Raw genomic sequence first — 17,314 nt, forward strand, 5'->3', positions numbered from 1 at the left:
AGTCCAGGTTGTTCTTTCTGAGGAACCTCAGGAAGTGTAACTGCTGCTGAGCCTTCTTGATGACTGCCGTGATGTTGTCTGTCCAGGAGATGTCAGCGGAGATAAGGACGCTGAAAAACCAGAAGGTATGGGCCCTCTCCACACACTCGCCGTTGATGTAAAGGGGGGCTAAGTTGGTGCTGTGCTTCCTGAAGTCGACAATGATCTCCTTGGTTTTCCTGGTGTTCAGAGCCAGATCGTTCTTTGAACATCTGGCTGCCAACTTCGGGACCTCCTCTCTGTAAGCTGCCTCGTCTCCCTTTGAGATGAGTCCGACCACTGTGTTGTCGTCAGCAAACTTGACGATTAGGTGGTGGTTGTGGGCCGGACTGCAGTCGTGGGTGTAGAGACAGTACAGGAGGGGGCTCAGCACATAGCCTTTTGGGATACCGGTGTTCAGTGTGCGAATGGAGGAAAGGTGGGGGCCGAGTCTCGCAGTCTGGAGCCGGTTGGTAAGAAAGTCTTTTATCCAGACACGTGTGAGAGTGGGGAGGCCAAGAGTGACCAGTTTGGTGATGAGAATGTCAGGAATGATTGTATTGAAAGCTGAGCTGTAATCCACAAAGAGCATCCGGACGTAGCTCTGCTGCTGCTCCAGATGGCTCAGCACAGAGTGGAGAGCGATGGCGTCTTCTGTGGATCTGTTCATGCGATATGCGAATGGTAGAGATCGAAGTCTTGGGGGAGATAGTACTTGATGTGCTGGAGAACCAGTGTCTCGAAGCACTTCATGATTACCGGAGTGAGGGCCACAGGGCGATAATTATTTAGGCTGGTGATGGCAGACTTCTTCGGCACTGGTATGATTGTGGCAGATTTTAGGCAGGACGGAATGACTGCCTGGGCTACGGAGAGCTTGAAGATTTTGGTGAAGATAAGGGTGAGCTGGTGGGCACACACTCTGAGCGCCCTACCAGGTACTCCATCTGGTCTGGCAGCCTTCTTGGGGTTCGCTGCCAGGAGCACCTGTCTGACATCATGCCCCTTTACAGTGAGTGGAGTGGTGCAGGAACCCGGAGAGGGTGGGAGCAGGGCTGGAGCAGGTGAGTGCTGCTGTTGTGATGATTCAAAGCGAGAAAAGAAGCAGTTTAGCTCCTCTGCTAGCGGCACACTCAGATCTCCTGTTGTTGCATCACAGCCTCTGTAATTTGTGATGATTTGTATTCCCTGCCACAACTCCCATGTATTGTGGCTGGACATGTGGGACTCTATGCTCCTCTTACGGTCCGTCTTGGCTTTTTTAATTCCACTTTTCAGAGCGGCTCAGGCAGCCCTGTACAGAGCTCTGTCACCTGACCTGAAGGCAGCATCGTGGGCTCTGAGGAGTGTACGGACCTGGCTGGTTATCCAGGGTTTCTGGTTTGGGAAAACCCGAATGTTTTTGTCCACAGTCACATTTCCGATGCAGAACCTGATATAGTCCAGTATCATTCCTGTGAATGTTTCCAGCTCTTGGTGTTCAAATATGCCCCAGTCTGTCTGTTCAAAGCAGTCCTGTAGTTTGGAGAGTGCATTTTCAGGCCAGATTGTAACATTCTTTATGGTGGGCCTGGCACTGCGTCTAATTGCAGAGCTATATAAATTCTCTTAATTCCTCAAACCTTGTCCTCAAATCAGCAGTCATGGGCTCTTCTAAGCAGCTACCTAGCACTCTGAAAAATAAAACAATTGATGCTCAGAAAGCAGGAGAAAGCTACAAGCTGATAGAAAAGCATTTTCAGGTAGCTGTTTCCTGAATTTTTAATGTTATTAAAAAGTGTCAGTTAACAGAAAAGGTAGAGAGGTCCGGAAGTCTAAGGGAACTTTCTGAATGAACTACTTATTTGTTTAGTAGAAAGGCAAATAAAGACCCAGTTTGATTGCAAAAGCCCTTCAGGAAAATTTTAGCACACTCTGGAGTGGTGGTGCACTGTTCTACTGTGAGTGAGACCTGAAAAAATACGTCCTTCATGGTAGGGTCAGCAGAAGAAAACCTATTCTGTGTCCCCAGCCACAAACTTCAGCGCTGAGGTGTGCAAATGAACGTCTAAACAAGACTGATGCATTTTGGAAATAAGTCCTATGGACTGATAGTCAAAATAAAAGTTTTTGGCCACAGTGTGGAATGGTATGTTTGGAGTAAAAAGGGTGCTGAATTCCAGGAAATGGAACATCTCTCTGGTCCACTCCCATGCTTAATTGTTGACCTTGCTTTGGTCTTGTGTTGCAGCCAGTAGCACAGAAATCATGCCTTTGGTAGATGGAAAAATAGGTTCAAATAAATACCAGAAAATTCTGGAAGCAAACATCACACCATCTATTGAAGTTAAAAAGAGGACGGGTCCTACAACAAGATAATGATCAAAACCATACCTCACAATCTACAGAATACCTCAAGAGGTACCATGACACCCTCACAGTTTCCCTACTTAAACATCATTGAATATCTGTGGATAGATCTCAAGAGCAGTGCATGCAAGACAGACCAAGAATCTTGCAGAATTAGAAGCCTTTTGCAAGGGTGAATGGGTGAAAATGCACCATGTAAGAATTGAAAGACTCTTAGCTGGCTACAAAAAGCTCTGCGAGACTTACCAAAGTGGGTGTTACCAAGTACTGACCATATTGGGTACCCAAACTTTTGCTTCAGGTCCTTTTTCTTTTTTTTTTGGGTATTTTGTAGCTGTGAATGATGAAAATAAAAATGTAATGATGCTTAAAATATTAAATGTGTGATCTTTAACTTTTTACCTTTAGGTGATCATATCTTCTGCTCACTTAATTATTCACAGTAACATACATACATTTTAAGCAAGTGTGCCTAAACTTTTGCATGGCACTAAATATATGTACATTAAAACATGGCAGGATTTAATCAGTATTATTTTAGAATAAGAGAAATAACTATTATTGCATTTAACTCCCTTCTCCATCTCTTATTTATATAGATATTTACTTCTCCCCTTCTTTTGTCTAATGTTGCCTTATTAAAAAGCTTAAAGAAATTTTCCTTTAGCTAAGCTCTCCTTCTCAGGGGTGGGGTTTGATTTGTTTTCAAATATGTTGGGTTATAAATTGATCTGTTTGTATGGAATGATTACAATGAAAATTAATAAAATAAAAATATTAAAACCTCTATCTGTCAGGGGTGGGGAAAGGCCATGGCGGATAAGAGAAAAAATGGTTAACGGAAAAGCTACTTTAAAATGGTATATATCATATTAGTTTAGTGAATAGTCATTTATTTACAAAACAAAACTATATTAACAAATTATAGTATTAACAAAATTAATTTTATATAATATTGTAACAACTAGCATATTATACAACTCGGAGGTACTGGAGTTTTCTCTATTTCACTTGGAGTCTTTGTTTCCTAACATGGTGCCCTGGGCATCATTTTTATACGCCCATTTCCATGCTTGCTTCTAGAGGTATAAAAACTAAAGTTGGTGTAAAACCACACACATTTTCTTGGCAGCCTCATACCATGCGTACATACTTTTCTGCAAACTGGTGGCACCCAGCCTCAATGCAGTGCTACTATTTCTGTGTCGTTTCCCTTTTTCACATTTGCATCCATGATGTGGGTGTCTTCAAATACACTGAAATTAATTGCATATCGTTTACAAATTTAATTCACTCTATTGTAATCATTCTGTAACAATATAATGGCGCACACAATGGCCAGACTATTCTAAATACCATATCTGCTATTGCATTGTTACTCTCTGTGCACCACCAAGTGTATTTTAACCCATTGTATGTGTGTGTGGTATCATAGCTGCACAGCAGCTGATAGGAAAGCTCTACAGCGGGATGTGTTGAGAACGCAGAAGATTATTGGGATACACCTTCTAGCCCTGGAAGACATATATAGCATATGCTGCAGCCTCAAGGAAGGCCTCCAGCATCTGTGTGGATTCCACTCATCCATGCCAGTGTCTGTTTGACCTTCTATCTGACAAATGCTTCAGAGCCTTTCCTTGCATCGACCTCGTGGTTTAAAAACAGTTTCATCCCAAGAGCTATAAAACGCACTCGAATCACTCAGTCACATCAAGTAATAATAATAATAATAATTCTTTGCATTTATATAGCGCATTTCTCACTACTTAAAGCGCTCAGCAATTGCAGGTTAAGGGCCTTGCTCAAGGGCCCAACAGAGCAGAGTCTCTTTTGGCATTTACGGGATTCGAACCGGCAACCTTCTGATTGCCAGTGCAGATCCCTAGCCTCAGAGCCACCACTCCGTTTATACTTCACAATTACAGTTACCCTTACTGTAAACTTGCACTACAAATGTAATATTGGATAACCTGAGCCACTTTGTGAACCGTTTGCATTATCTCCACTATGTACTGTATATTGTACTTATGCTTTCATTTTGTATATTTTTCATTGTTTTATCATATTTTCCAATAAATTTACAAAAAAAGAAAAAATAAGTTTATGAAGAAGTTGCATAATGAATCTTATTGTACCATACAATGACAATAAAGGAATTCAATTCTATTGAAGACAGCATGTATTTATAAATGACGATGACTGGCTTCTAAGTCAATTTAGATTTCCAAGAGCTATCGTCTTGGAGCTGTATGCTGTTAGAATACTAGGATGTATACGTGATATTGTTTTTTTTTTTTTTTTTGATGAGTATGTGTATTACATTTTACAGATACATTGTTAACTTCATTTAAATAATGTATACTGCTGATAATTAAACGTGGGTGAACGCTGGTGCAGCGGTAGTAATAAGCTGGTTCCCCATTCAGGGATTGTTCCTGATTCGTGCTGTATGCTTGCTGGGACTGACGTGACCCTGTATGGATGGAATAATTAAACATGTATAATGATTTTTCAATGTTTCTTAAAAGTTTTGAAGAATTGGCATTTTATGCTTGCAGGTGGTTTTTTATTTATTACAGATGCTTATTGTGTGTTGATTGGTTACGTGGAGAATAAATCTGAAGGACAGGAATTGGGGGTTGGTATGTTTGACAGAGACCGTACTGCTCCAATAAATTACTCCCATTATCCCTCATCGCTACTGCTGCGCCACTGTGACCCACATGTTTAATGCACGCTTTAATGCGTTTCATCATGAAAGTATCAAGTATACATCCGTACTCAAGGTGTCAGTTTTATTTAAAGAATAAAATTTAAATGGTTTGAATTAATTAAAGCACTTTTTTTTACTGTTTTGTGTAATTGCAACTCCTCCAATTCTGTCTTCTCAGTTGATTACTCCATTTTGTTATACGTAAAATCCAACATTTGTTTACAGGAAGCTCTCGCAGCATAAAAGATGCATAATCTGACTACATTAAAACCTTTCATAAAGGAGCACTACAACGAAGTTACCATAAAACACAAGTGGAAAAAATTGTTTACCAATCATAGTCTTTTGTAATGAAAATGGCAATTTTAGGTCAATGGGTGATCAATTAGAGTATCTGCATCATAGTAATTAATATATGTACAACGTTTAAATGTAATAAGTTTTGTTATTTATATCAGTAGACATTGCTGATCAACGATTTTATTTATGTTAAGGAAATCAATTTCGTAGTTCTGGGTTTGAGTAGTTTGTTTGCTTATATTTTACAGTGCTCCGCTAAAAACTGTAGAATTGCATTCCACGTCACTTGTGCATTCCAGCATGGCCTGAACATGAAGACTATCTTGGCTGAAAATGATGAAGTGAAATTTAAATCTTTCTGCCAGAAACACAGCGGTAACAAAAAGCATACGGTGGATCCAGAGACTGGGCAAAACAGGGGTGAAGAAGAAGAGGAGGAAGTGGAAGAGGAGGAGGAGGAGGAGGAGGAAGTGGATGAAACCGAGGCAAATGAAGCCCCAGCGCCAGTCCAGAGCCAAGAGGATGCGCAAATGTTGAGCCTGAGGAAACAGAAACTGCAGCAGCTTGAGGATGACTTCTTTAGTTTTGTGAACATTGTTGAAGTTGCACATGATCTTCACATTTCTCCGGAGCTTGTAGATTTCATTTATAATTACTGGAAGCTAAAGAGAAAGACAAACTTCAACAAGCCACTGATCACTCCCAAAAGAGATGAAGAGGACAACCTTGCTAAGCAGGAACAAGATGTACTCTTCAGGAGATTACAGCTCTTTACTCACTTGCGGCAAGACTTGGAAAGGGTAGGTTTCAGCAGGTGCCAGGGACTATCAAATGATCCTTTCAAGTCATGTAGGTATAGATGTTTTGTTGTTTATTTTGGTAGGTGATGGTAACATGCTTTAAAGAAAAAAAGTTAATGACCTCCTTGCTAGAGTTTCCCTCTTGAAAATACACATATGAAGTTAAATATGTTAAAGTTTTTAGAAAATAAAGTAGGCACATTTTTAATTTGAAGTTGAAGTCTCAATTAGTGGTTCATTTGTAGTGAGCTTCACATTTAGAAATGAGTGCAAAGCTATTTATAGTAGTCATATGCAGTAAATGAAAGTTCTTCTTGTAATATGTTTTGCTAATGATTTGATTGGAGGGTGGCTTGGCGCAATTTTGGTTTTTTTTTTTTAATATAAAAGAACTGCCGATTAAAATTTTTAACACAACCCCTAAATGTGTTAATTTAATCTGGTTAGTTTGACAGCAATTAACATGTTAATGAAGCGGTGCCAAATGAGTCCAAGTCTATTAGTGGTAGCAGCGGGTCACTGGGGCTTGATTATTTCTTGTGTTGTTGCTTGAATTATGGTCTTCATCCACACACACCAGTAGTGTTGCCACTAGTCCCTTGTGATAAATTATTTTTATGCATAGACAAATAATTAGTAAAACTGTTTTGTATTAAAAATTAATCACTACTTCTTTGTAGAAACACATGCTTGAATGAAATATATTAACTGCACATTAATCACAATATAGCAATGATGATTTCTATTAATCGCAATTAAGTTTTTTAATCAAACAGCAGCCCTAGTAATTTTTTTTGTTTCTCCCATGTGCTTGTTGCTCTAGAATAATAAGTTCTATTAAGATCCAATGTGATTTTCCTGTCAGGAACACAAGGGAGTGTGAATAAAAATCTGACTTTTTATAATCACACATTTTCTACAACCCTTCCTTATTATTCTTATCTCTCCTATTCATTACCCTAAGCTTATTTTACTGTGTACCTATTTTGGTTTTTAAATTAAAATGCATTTTCCAGGTGCGAAACCTTACATACATGGTGACAAGAAGGGAGAAAATGAAGAGATCCATCTGTAAGGTACAAGAGCAGATATTCCATCATCATATCAAGCTTCTGGAAGAGGAGATAGTTTCAGGTAAGGAAGATGAATGAATGAATGAATGGAGTGTTTGTGTGTGTGTAAAAGCATTCATCACTATTCCAGTGTCTGTTAGTTGGAGTGATTGCTTTATGAGACCGCTTACTTGTCTAGAAATGTATGTCAATTTTTTTCATTATCATAATACCGTGTATTCAAAATACCAGTTTTTTTCTTTAAAAATGTAACTGAAGTCCTTACTTTAAAGGTCACACAAGTTACTCTGGCTTTTGAGAGAATCAGACATTTTATTCAAATAAGATTTGCCAAAATGCTTTGCCAACTGTGAATTTATTTAGAATTTTTCCATTAACATTTGTTTCTTTGGTTGCATCAAAGAATATTTTGTTTGTTACACATCCTTAAAAAGTAAGCAGAGAAGTTTCCATTTGCATAGAGCTGTAATGCTGGTGTTAACTATCAATAGAATTTTCCAATATTATGACATTTGATCAGCATCCTTATATTTGTTACTAAAATGCTTTTGGATGCTATTCTTTCTGTAATGGTCACATATTTTTATTTCTACTGTCTTACATTTGTCTTCTGAATCTGCTAATCTGAATTTTCTTTCGTCCATTTATACATGTGCAAATTAAACTGTTATAGTATTTCATTGCTAGGTAAGCTTATGGCAAGCACACTCCTGGTTATATAACAACAAGGGGGCTCCACCCCCTGCTCGCTTCGCTCGCCTACCCCCGGCGTTGGGTATCCTGAAATACATTAGTTAAGCTCGTTCGTTTTGGAGCCGTGCCCGCTTTGCTCGCGGCATTTCAGACGCGCGTTGTAGGCGCCTGCGTTCATTGATTTTATCCAGGCAGGCTCGTGTTTGTATATCTGTCAGTCGAGGTCGTTCGTTTTGAACCTGTGCCTGCTTTGCTTCTGCAGTTTCAGACGCGCGTTGTAGGCGCCTGCGTTCATTTATCTTATCCAGGTGGGCTCGTGTTTGTATCGTTGAGCTGTATTGTGTTTGAATTTGGTGTAAAGCGTTCAGCGGTTTGTACAATCCCAAGCAGCACATTATTCCTAACTTCACTCCGCAGTAGTGCCACTCACAATATGGCGGTGACGCCTGCGCCTTCACTCCGCAGTAGTGCCACTCACATTATGGCGGTGACGCCTGCGCCTTCCGTACTATCTTTTGTGGAGCTTGTGGGGCCTCCGTAGCCTCTCACGTTTGACTCTGGGGTGCAGCACAGAATCCTCTTTTGTGTGTGGCTGTGTCGTTAGTCGTTAGCTATGGGCGCGTTGTTGCTTCATTTCTCATTTACGTTAGTTGAGCTCTTTCGTTCTTGGGCCGTGACTCCGTTCACGGTGGATAAGACTACGCTTGCGTTTTATGAGACGCGCGCCTGCACAGTACATCTCATGGTCCCATCTTCGTGTACCTGCGTCCATATCCGGTTTATTCTCGGTTAGTAATATGGATACCGTCTAGTACGTCCGTAATATACCTTTTAATTTTCTCTGGCAGTAATACAGGCGTGCGCGTCGGTAATATGCCTTTAATCTCCTCTGACAGTAATACTGGCTTGTATGTGGCTGTAATATGCGTCACTGTATTGTGTACATTTAATTTCCTCTCACAGTAATACTGGTTTGTATTTTCGTAAAACGCCTCTAACTTTCTCTGACAGTAATATCGCGCATTGCACCGTGCCCCGCGCGTGCGCACTTCACCAGAAGACACCCACACACGGACACCTGGACGCACATAGGGATTTTATATATATAGATAATTCATTACATTTATATAGCGCTTTTCTCAGTACTCAAATTATGCACCATGTTTTGTTTTTATTGTGTTATTTGTCCACCCCACCCCAGGAAAACCTAATACTTAAACACATCAGCAATACTGGTACAATATGCATCAGTAATTGGTCATCTGTGCTGCCCAAATATCAGTATTGTTGTCAGTCTAAAAAAATACATATTAGTCTGTCAATAATGTATATAGTATTTTTTTTACAGGCATGAATCTGCCGAATTTCTCCCAACCCCCCCCACCCACAGAGCTGTATTGAAACTTTGTAGCAAACAAAAATACAGAGAGAGAGTGACCAGGGATCAGATTTATAAAACTTATGTAAAAAGGAGTCTTGAAATTTACATATGGAATTTCCCACACAAACGTCGGTATTTTTAAGAAAAAATCTGACCCATCCATTACTCAGCATTTTGGAAAAACTGGGAGAGTATGACACCCTTGATCAAATGGGGAAATGTAGCCAAACCAGCTAAATGTCAACTTGTGTGTGTAATAATTCATACCACAAAGCTGTTATAATGTGCGTTGATGTTACAAATAAATTTAGCCTCAAAAGTTATGAATATGATATACAGACTCGATTGTAGTTCCCTTTTAAAATGGGCCAATGCTGTGTATTTGTACTGAAGAACTTTTTTGGTCGGTTTACTTAGGTTTACTGTAGTCACTTCAAAGGGTTAAGAACCAAAGTGCACAGACCCAATTCACTCCCTATGCATAGAAAGCTATAAATCTTATGCCCTACCACCTTTTCATAACCTTGTGGTTTGACATGGCATGGCTTGTTTGGCACTGCTTGAAGACTATGCAAATGGTCATATACGAAGGAAATTATCTTTTAGGGAACGGTTGGATTTTTTTTTCGCCATGTGATGATGACTTGTTTACGAGCTTAGGCTTTTAAGATCCCTTCTCTAGGATAGACAGACTGCCTGAAAATGGGATATACCTGTTCGTGTTTAGGTTTTAACAATGGTTAGCTTTCTGGCAACATACACCTAACCAGAGGAAACTGCTGATAGGTTAAGAATATCTCGGCTAAGCTCCAGCTCTGTCATGCCCACTGTGCTGGATGCCATAAATGCCTGACAAGGTGCTACATTCAGTTTCTGTGTGGTTTGGTTTTACATGCCAACATAAAAAAATTAGGGTGGCAATTGACAGAATTCATATTGTAATAAAGACGCCTAACAAGATTGCCACATTTATTAAACATAAGTTGTTGACATTCTTTTAACACACAAGTCAATTGTGATACTAAGATGATGCTAACAAAATGACACGTCAGGTTGCACATGTCAGGTGATAGTGGCTAACCCCTGACGCCTTATGCTTGTCCCCAACCCCTAGAGCGCAGAGCAGCGGTGCTTAATGGCATAGAACTCCCGACCTCTTGATGTGGCACTCTTATCATAAGCTTTCTCCAAATCAATAAACACCATATGCAAACCTTTACATTGAGAGAGCTCAGAGAAGTATCAAAAAAAAAAAACACAGACTCTCATCAGTTGTTCCTGTCCCTGGTATAAAACCAGACTACTTCTCCCCATGGTGGTCTCTTCCCTAAGCCTTCTCTCTATAACCTTTTCCCATATTTCAATGTTTGTGACATTAGTTTAATCTCTTTATAGGTTCAGCAACCCTGAATATCACCCTTCTCCTTATAAATGGGTACAGTCACACCACGCCTCCATTCTACTGGTATTCTGTTTTGTTCATACATCCTTCTGCATTAAATCCCACAACACATCTCCACATTTACTTGCTTCTTCCTTATTTTGCTACTATCCCTTCATTTATGACTCCATCCGTAAATACTACCCTTGGATTTTCTTCATTCAGCAGCTTTTCATAGTACCTTTTCCATCTATTCTTTATCTATTCTTGATATTTATGCTCACTTAAGACCTCAACCTTGCTCATCTTTCAATTCTTTCTCATTCAAATAAGATCTTCTACACATTAGAACATCTCTTAGGCTTTCCCTTCCTCAACTACTGTAAGTCACAAGCCGATTTACTTTCTTTTCATAAAAATGTTAATTATCAAATTGGATGCAATGTCAAATCTACTATCCTCTTTCCTTCCCCATTTTCTACCCTACATTCCACCCTCTTGTGTACTGTCCCATCATCATTTCTGTTTGTTCCACATGCGCATTTATATCACCACCATCAGTAACCTTTTCTCTCTCTTTTACCATTCTAAGTTCCTCATCCATTTATGCCCAGAAAATGACATCTTCACAGTCCTCTTGGTAAGACTATAGTTAGTCATCTGTGTATATGCGCCACAGGGTCCAGTTTGACACTTAGTCTTGTGTGAATAGAACTTATAGAGTGTTATCTTTTAGTTCTTTTAGATACTACTATACCTACACAATGTATTCCTTGCTCATTTGCTCCACTGTACAACAATTTAAGGCCTCCTCTCAATTCTATTGCTGTATTCCTCCACCATCTAGTTTCCTGCTGACCCAACACTCCCACTTTCCTCCTTTTCATCTGCCAACTCTCTTCCTATTCCAGTCATTTTCTCAATATTCCCACTCTTAACTTACCCTTTTCTTTCCCCTCCCTTGTCTTCTGCTTCTTCTGGACAAGTTTCTTTAGCCTGCTCTTGCTTCCTTTCCACAGGGGTCCGGTGAAGCCCCAGCACATTGCCTATGAGGTACATCCTAACATTTTCTAATCAGCTAAGCTAATCAGTTTAGTTGCATCATTTATGGTTTTGGATGAGTTTTACAACTGTTTGCCCTTGTTGGCACTAACCTTCTCCATTTATCTGCGCTTGGGACCAGAACCAAGTTGGGCCAGTTTTTCCTCATGGTTAGTAGATTAGAAATGCCACGTACACCAGCTTTTTAAAATGTGATATTTTTTTTAATTTTTTTTTTTTTTTTTGATTTGTGAAAATTTTTCTTTTTTTTTTTTTTTTTTTTGGGCATGCACATACTTTCATGCTGGAATGCATGCAAAGATTTATAAATAAGACCACAGGTGAGCTAAAATGTTAGTAGGTACAGTCTGGTTGTGAAAAACTTTGTATTCATTCCAGAAATTTTAGATTATGCATAGACCTAAAAGCACAAGTGTGTGTATATAGAGGCATATAAAGTGTCTTAGTAAAGTGTTTCAACTCTTAAATTTTGAAATTGTTGGTCGATTTCTAATGGTGCTTTCTCATTGTTATCTAATTTATCATTTTTAAGGCTAATCCAATTGTAAGCAGGTATCTTTTAATAAAAACCTGAAATGTGCTTCGTGCACACAGTTGGACAGGTAATTTGGTAGCTTTAAAAGTATTTGAATGTTAAAGAAATCGATTGCTTTACCTTCGGCCTAGTTTACAAGCCACTGCTGACCGTGAATTTCAAGGAAAAAGTATGAAAATGAACAGCAACTTATATTTGGAGGAAGTTGGAATATGTAAAATAGTAAAAATGCATAAATTACCACAATGGTCCAAAACACTCTGAACATTGTATTCATAGTAGTGAGAAATGGAAGATGCATCCCATCACAATCTATACACTGTCCATAAAGGATGCCTGTCAAAATGTGAAGAATAATTGTGGTAGCTGCATTATTCTGTGGGAATTTTTTTATGTGTTTTTCTTTTGTTCCTTCAGCTCCCCCAAGCATACATAGTCTCTGCATATAACTAGAAAAATATTTTAATTAATGGGAGCTTGGTTTACAAGGTTAAAAAACAAAACCAAACAAAAAAAAAACTGATGATGATTCACCTTTCAGCTGGATAAAGATCTAAACACGGTACCAAAGCCAACAGTGAAATGGCTGAAGAATGAAAAGTGAATGTCAAATGCATGACCTCATTTGAAATTTTCAAAAAGAGTCAAAGCTCATTTGGCAAGAGAATGGGCAGTAGTCTGTACTAATGTACATGCAGAGCTGGTTGACCTGTAGCCTATAAGACCTAAAGCTATTATTCTGGCAAAAGATACTAACCAATCTGTATTTGAGATCTTCTACAGATGTCAATTTTATAAAGTTTCTCTTACTGAGCATTATGAAATTACAGTAAGAATACAACATGGATTTTGGGATGACGAAGGTAAACCTTCACTGGCATGGGTTGAGGTCTGCATTCAAATAATGTTTGGTTACTTTTTAGCAAAGTAGTCTTGGTGTTTTGATTCAAACATTGCTTGTATTAAAGTATCTAATTTCAGTGATCAATATACTGGTAAATTATGAGATATATTGAGATATGGAAAGACTGAAATTTTTAACCACCTTCTTTCCTTCACAGTAGTTGCAACTGCTTTTTATTCTTTATAGGCATAACTGCAGTTATTGAAACGAAGGTGGCCATCTGCTTTGTAAAATAAATAATAAACGCTTCCTCTGTATTTTGTCTTGACTGCAGGAAAAGTACTGGTTGGTGTGGAAGATGCATTGTACTCTGGTTGCAGGGCACTACCATTGGAAGCCTTCAAACACTGTTCTGACCGGCCTCCTAGAACCCCATCAGAGAAGCCCTGCTCAAGAAAAGGAACTCAAAAGAATGACAGAATAAAGGGTTCTGGTGACAACAGGAAAAAAGTGGTGCTGAAAGAGCAAGGCATAATTTCCTCCAATAGTGGTGGTAGACATGATAGCAAGAAAGAGCTGGAAACAACTCAGGGCAATTTACAAAAGGAGGACAGGCCCAGGGTGGCAGTAAAACCTTTGCAACTTAGAGAGAAAAAGAGTGACCCATTAATAGTTGAGCACAAAAAAAAGGACGTTTTAATCCAGGGTGAAGACCTGAAGCATGAGCATCAAGAAAAATCCTTGTGTAAGCCCAACCATAAGTCAGCAAGGTACATGGAAGAGGCTACCCTTAAACAGTCTGAAAATAAAAGAGCACAACTGCCTGCAAGTGGAAAAGTGCTGTCACGTAGAATTTCAGGAGAAACTGTGCCTAAATGTAATGGAACTCTGAAAAAAGTGAACTGCAACCAGTCAGTTGTTCCAGTGCCTACGACGCCAGCCAGCCCTATGAAGAATTGGGGAGGGTTCAAAATCCCAAAGAAAGGAGAACGGCTTCTTCAGAGTGAGGGACAGGATACCTGCCAAAAGAAACCACTCTGTGATCACTTGAGTGTTGACAGGGCACCTCTTAAAGAGAGCACCAGGGCTCACATAAAGACAGAGACTGAGAATGATGGCTATATTCCTGATGCTGAAATGAGCGACTCTGAGATGGAAGCAAAAGAGAAAAAATGTCGTCCACAGCGGCTCAGCACAGGGGCCTCCCTTAACAGGAGATATGGAGCGGATTTTCTCAGGAGAAGTATCCTGGCCTCTTGAGCAAGTAATGACAGGGAAGGAGGCTTAACTGAAGAGTGGGCAAAAATGGCCATGTATACCACTATCTAACTTTTAAATGCCCCCCTACCTAAAAAAAATAGTAAAGTGTAAACTTCAATGAGTGTGGCATCACACGTATTGTTTTAACAATTTAGTTGACTCCTCACGTTATTTCAAAATCCAGTTCAGCATATATTTTTTTCTTCTTTTATGGACTCGAACTGCATCAGTGGGGTGGGGGGTGGAACGACTTAAGACAAGTTGTTATAAGACTGGACTTGCCCGCACAGTCTTTGTTTTGTATATACACTACATTATCTTACTGTGCTTTAAACAATAGGATGGTGGTACTACAGGCCATTTTCAGTGAGACCTTTAAGTGCTTTCTTTAAATTGAAAGAGTCGAAGCACAATTCTACTTATAATGGCACTGAATAGTATGGTACAAAAATACCATACTGCACTGCTGCACCCAGCTATCTTGAAATCGCCACGTGGGTAACTTGTGAGTCTGCTTATTATTGGCATTTCATATCCATTAATTGTAGAGACATTTCAAAGTTAGGGTTTGCAAGTGAGCCCCTTTGGCGTTGTCTTCGCCTGGTTGCATACCGCTTAGCATATAGAATTCATAAAGAAAAGAAAAAGTGGACTGGGGGATATTCCTCTTCAGCCAACTTCTGTTCATTGTACTCCCTTGAGCTGGGTCCATATAGAAGGACATATGGTGTTACATGGGCCTGTAAGATAACATTGATTTTTAAGGGAAAGCGGGGGTGGGGTGAGGGAGGTACTTAAGGTTTTGCTTTTCATGTACAGTGCACACGTGTGTAATATGAGCGCTTGCCAAATAAAAAGGGGCAGTAATCCAAAAACTCATGGAGAATTGGCCCCTTTTTGGAATATACACTGGTGTATTAATGCAAAGAAGCAATAATGTCATAACAATATTTTTTAGCAGTAGCAATAAAAGGTGATCCATGAAGATAATGAATGATGCATCGCACACATTTCAAAAAGGTGGTCTGAAGTTTGAATGTAAAGTAAATTTCAGAAACAAACTGTGTCCATGTTGGAGGCAGATGTATGATTTTTAGCCCCATATTGCACTTCATTCAGTACAGTGGCTGAAGTTTTCCTTCGTTGAACCTTCCTACATGTGTAAGAATTTTTTCTAATTCCATCACTCACTCACTCTTTCTTTCAAAATTGTGCAGCCAGCAGTATTAATCATGATTGTTTACCTCATGTACCCCACTTCCCTTACAGTGGGACACAGTTTGCAATGTTTGCATTAATGCAAACAAATGGGTGACATTCTCATTTTTTAAACTTGAGAAAATAATGTCTTTAATTTGAGGAGCATATTTTGTAAATTGTATAGGCCATGTTTTTGTCTGTTACCAAAAAAGAGAAGAAAACAAATTGCAAAGTAGTTCAGATTGCAATGATTCTTTTTTGAATAATTTTTGCACGTCGATTATTTTTTTTTCTCCTTTTTATACTCTCATATGCCATTTAATCATGAGTTAGCAGTGTTCTTTACCAAGGGAGGATCCATTTACCCAATCTGTGTTTTCAGTAACAACCATGATTTTCTTATTTTATGTTGCTGTTTGTTAGGAACTCAAAGAAAACAAAGCTACTGTATCATGACAACCTAATTCAGGCAAATTTAAGCTTCTAAAAGTTGCTTTGTTGTGCCTAGTAGGAAATCAGAGGTGTAGAAAGGGAGCTTTTGTGCATTTGTTTTTCAGTAGTTGACGCAATAGAAACAGTAAGAAGTGGTGTACAGCCAGAACTCACTGTGTGCCTAGCTTGGTGTCCCTTCAAGAAGCACGTAGTTGCATGAGAGTAAAGCAGAAGTAAGATTTATACATAGAAAACTATTTTATAATACTTGACTCTTTGCTGTATTTATTTTTCCCCTTTTGAAAGTATTTATAATAGTTAAATACAGCTGTATTTTTTTCTTTATGAATGATTTAGAAGAATTGTGCCTTTGTCTGTGAATAAACTGCTGTACATTTTGCAAAACTGACACCCTGTCCTTTTTGTGTGTGTGTGTGTGCTTATTATTTGTTTGTTTTTTTAAACTTAGTAAAACGTTCAGGGGAAAAAAATCAGCTGGGGTCCATACACCCAAGTTTTCTTTCAGTTTCTGGTAGAGCTGGACTATGATGTGGGGACTACTTCTCTCCAAGTTGCTTTCTTCTGACAGTCTATATTTTTGTTACCATTCATCTACTAATCGGTAAATAATATGAATTTTAGTTGCAAATCCTAATTGTAGGTTGAAATAAAAACTAGTGAATATGATGAGCTGCCAGCATATATAATGAGCTGTTTGTTTTCAATATGGATTCAATCAGTGTATCTCTTTTTCAATAGCAACTTTAATTGGGTACAAAACCACAATAAGCATTTACTTACAAATAAGGATACATTCCAAAATAAGCAAGAGTACAAATTACAGTTGTACAGTATCTGAGTAACTGTATAGTAAAGCAAAGCAACAGCTGCAGATAGTAAAGATATTTATTGTCATTTTTAATAGTAAAAATAGTACAGCTACAGTTGATTTAAATTGTTTTGTCATAAGCATTTTTATTATTCATTTTTTTAATGAGTTTTTTTTAAGAATTTATATTTTCACACATCAAGTAGTTGTCTTAGGAGTAGGATGAGACAATAGAAAATCAGAGTGCGGATGTGTGTTTTAGAATGTGGCTATTTTTCCAGTGTGTGTTTCAGATTCCAATCCTCACTGCATAAATAAGGGAATTGTCTGAATGAAGGAAATAAATCTGCCCCGTAGAACCACCTCCTAGAGATTCAGAGGCGTGCCATGTAAATGTTCAATTTATTGTGTACTGGTAGTAGCTATGTTACTCTGCTTTTGTAA

The 17,314-nt window shown here is 38.8% G+C and overlaps 1 protein-coding gene across 5 annotated transcripts in view; it reads left to right on the top strand.

Annotated features, from left to right (window-relative positions):
* The window catches only part of jade1 (jade family PHD finger 1), a 145,126-nt gene extending 128,680 nt beyond the window's left edge, over positions 1 to 16,446 (top strand). For all 5 annotated transcript variants that reach the window (XM_028801666.2, XM_028801667.2, XM_028801668.2 and 2 more), the window contains exons 10-12: positions 5,629 to 6,180; positions 7,197 to 7,314; positions 13,484 to 16,446. In XM_028801666.2, the coding sequence (XP_028657499.1) occupies positions 5,629 to 6,180; positions 7,197 to 7,314; positions 13,484 to 14,409 (1,596 nt within the window). In that variant the 3' untranslated portion in view covers positions 14,410 to 16,446. The remainder of the gene's footprint in view (positions 1 to 5,628; positions 6,181 to 7,196; positions 7,315 to 13,483) is intronic.
* The last annotated feature ends 868 nt before the right edge of the window (positions 16,447 to 17,314 follow it).

The sequence above is a fragment of the Erpetoichthys calabaricus genome, chromosome 5 (assembly GCF_900747795.2).
Source record: "Erpetoichthys calabaricus chromosome 5, fErpCal1.3, whole genome shotgun sequence".
Classification (NCBI taxonomy): domain Eukaryota; kingdom Metazoa; phylum Chordata; class Cladistia; order Polypteriformes; family Polypteridae; genus Erpetoichthys; species Erpetoichthys calabaricus.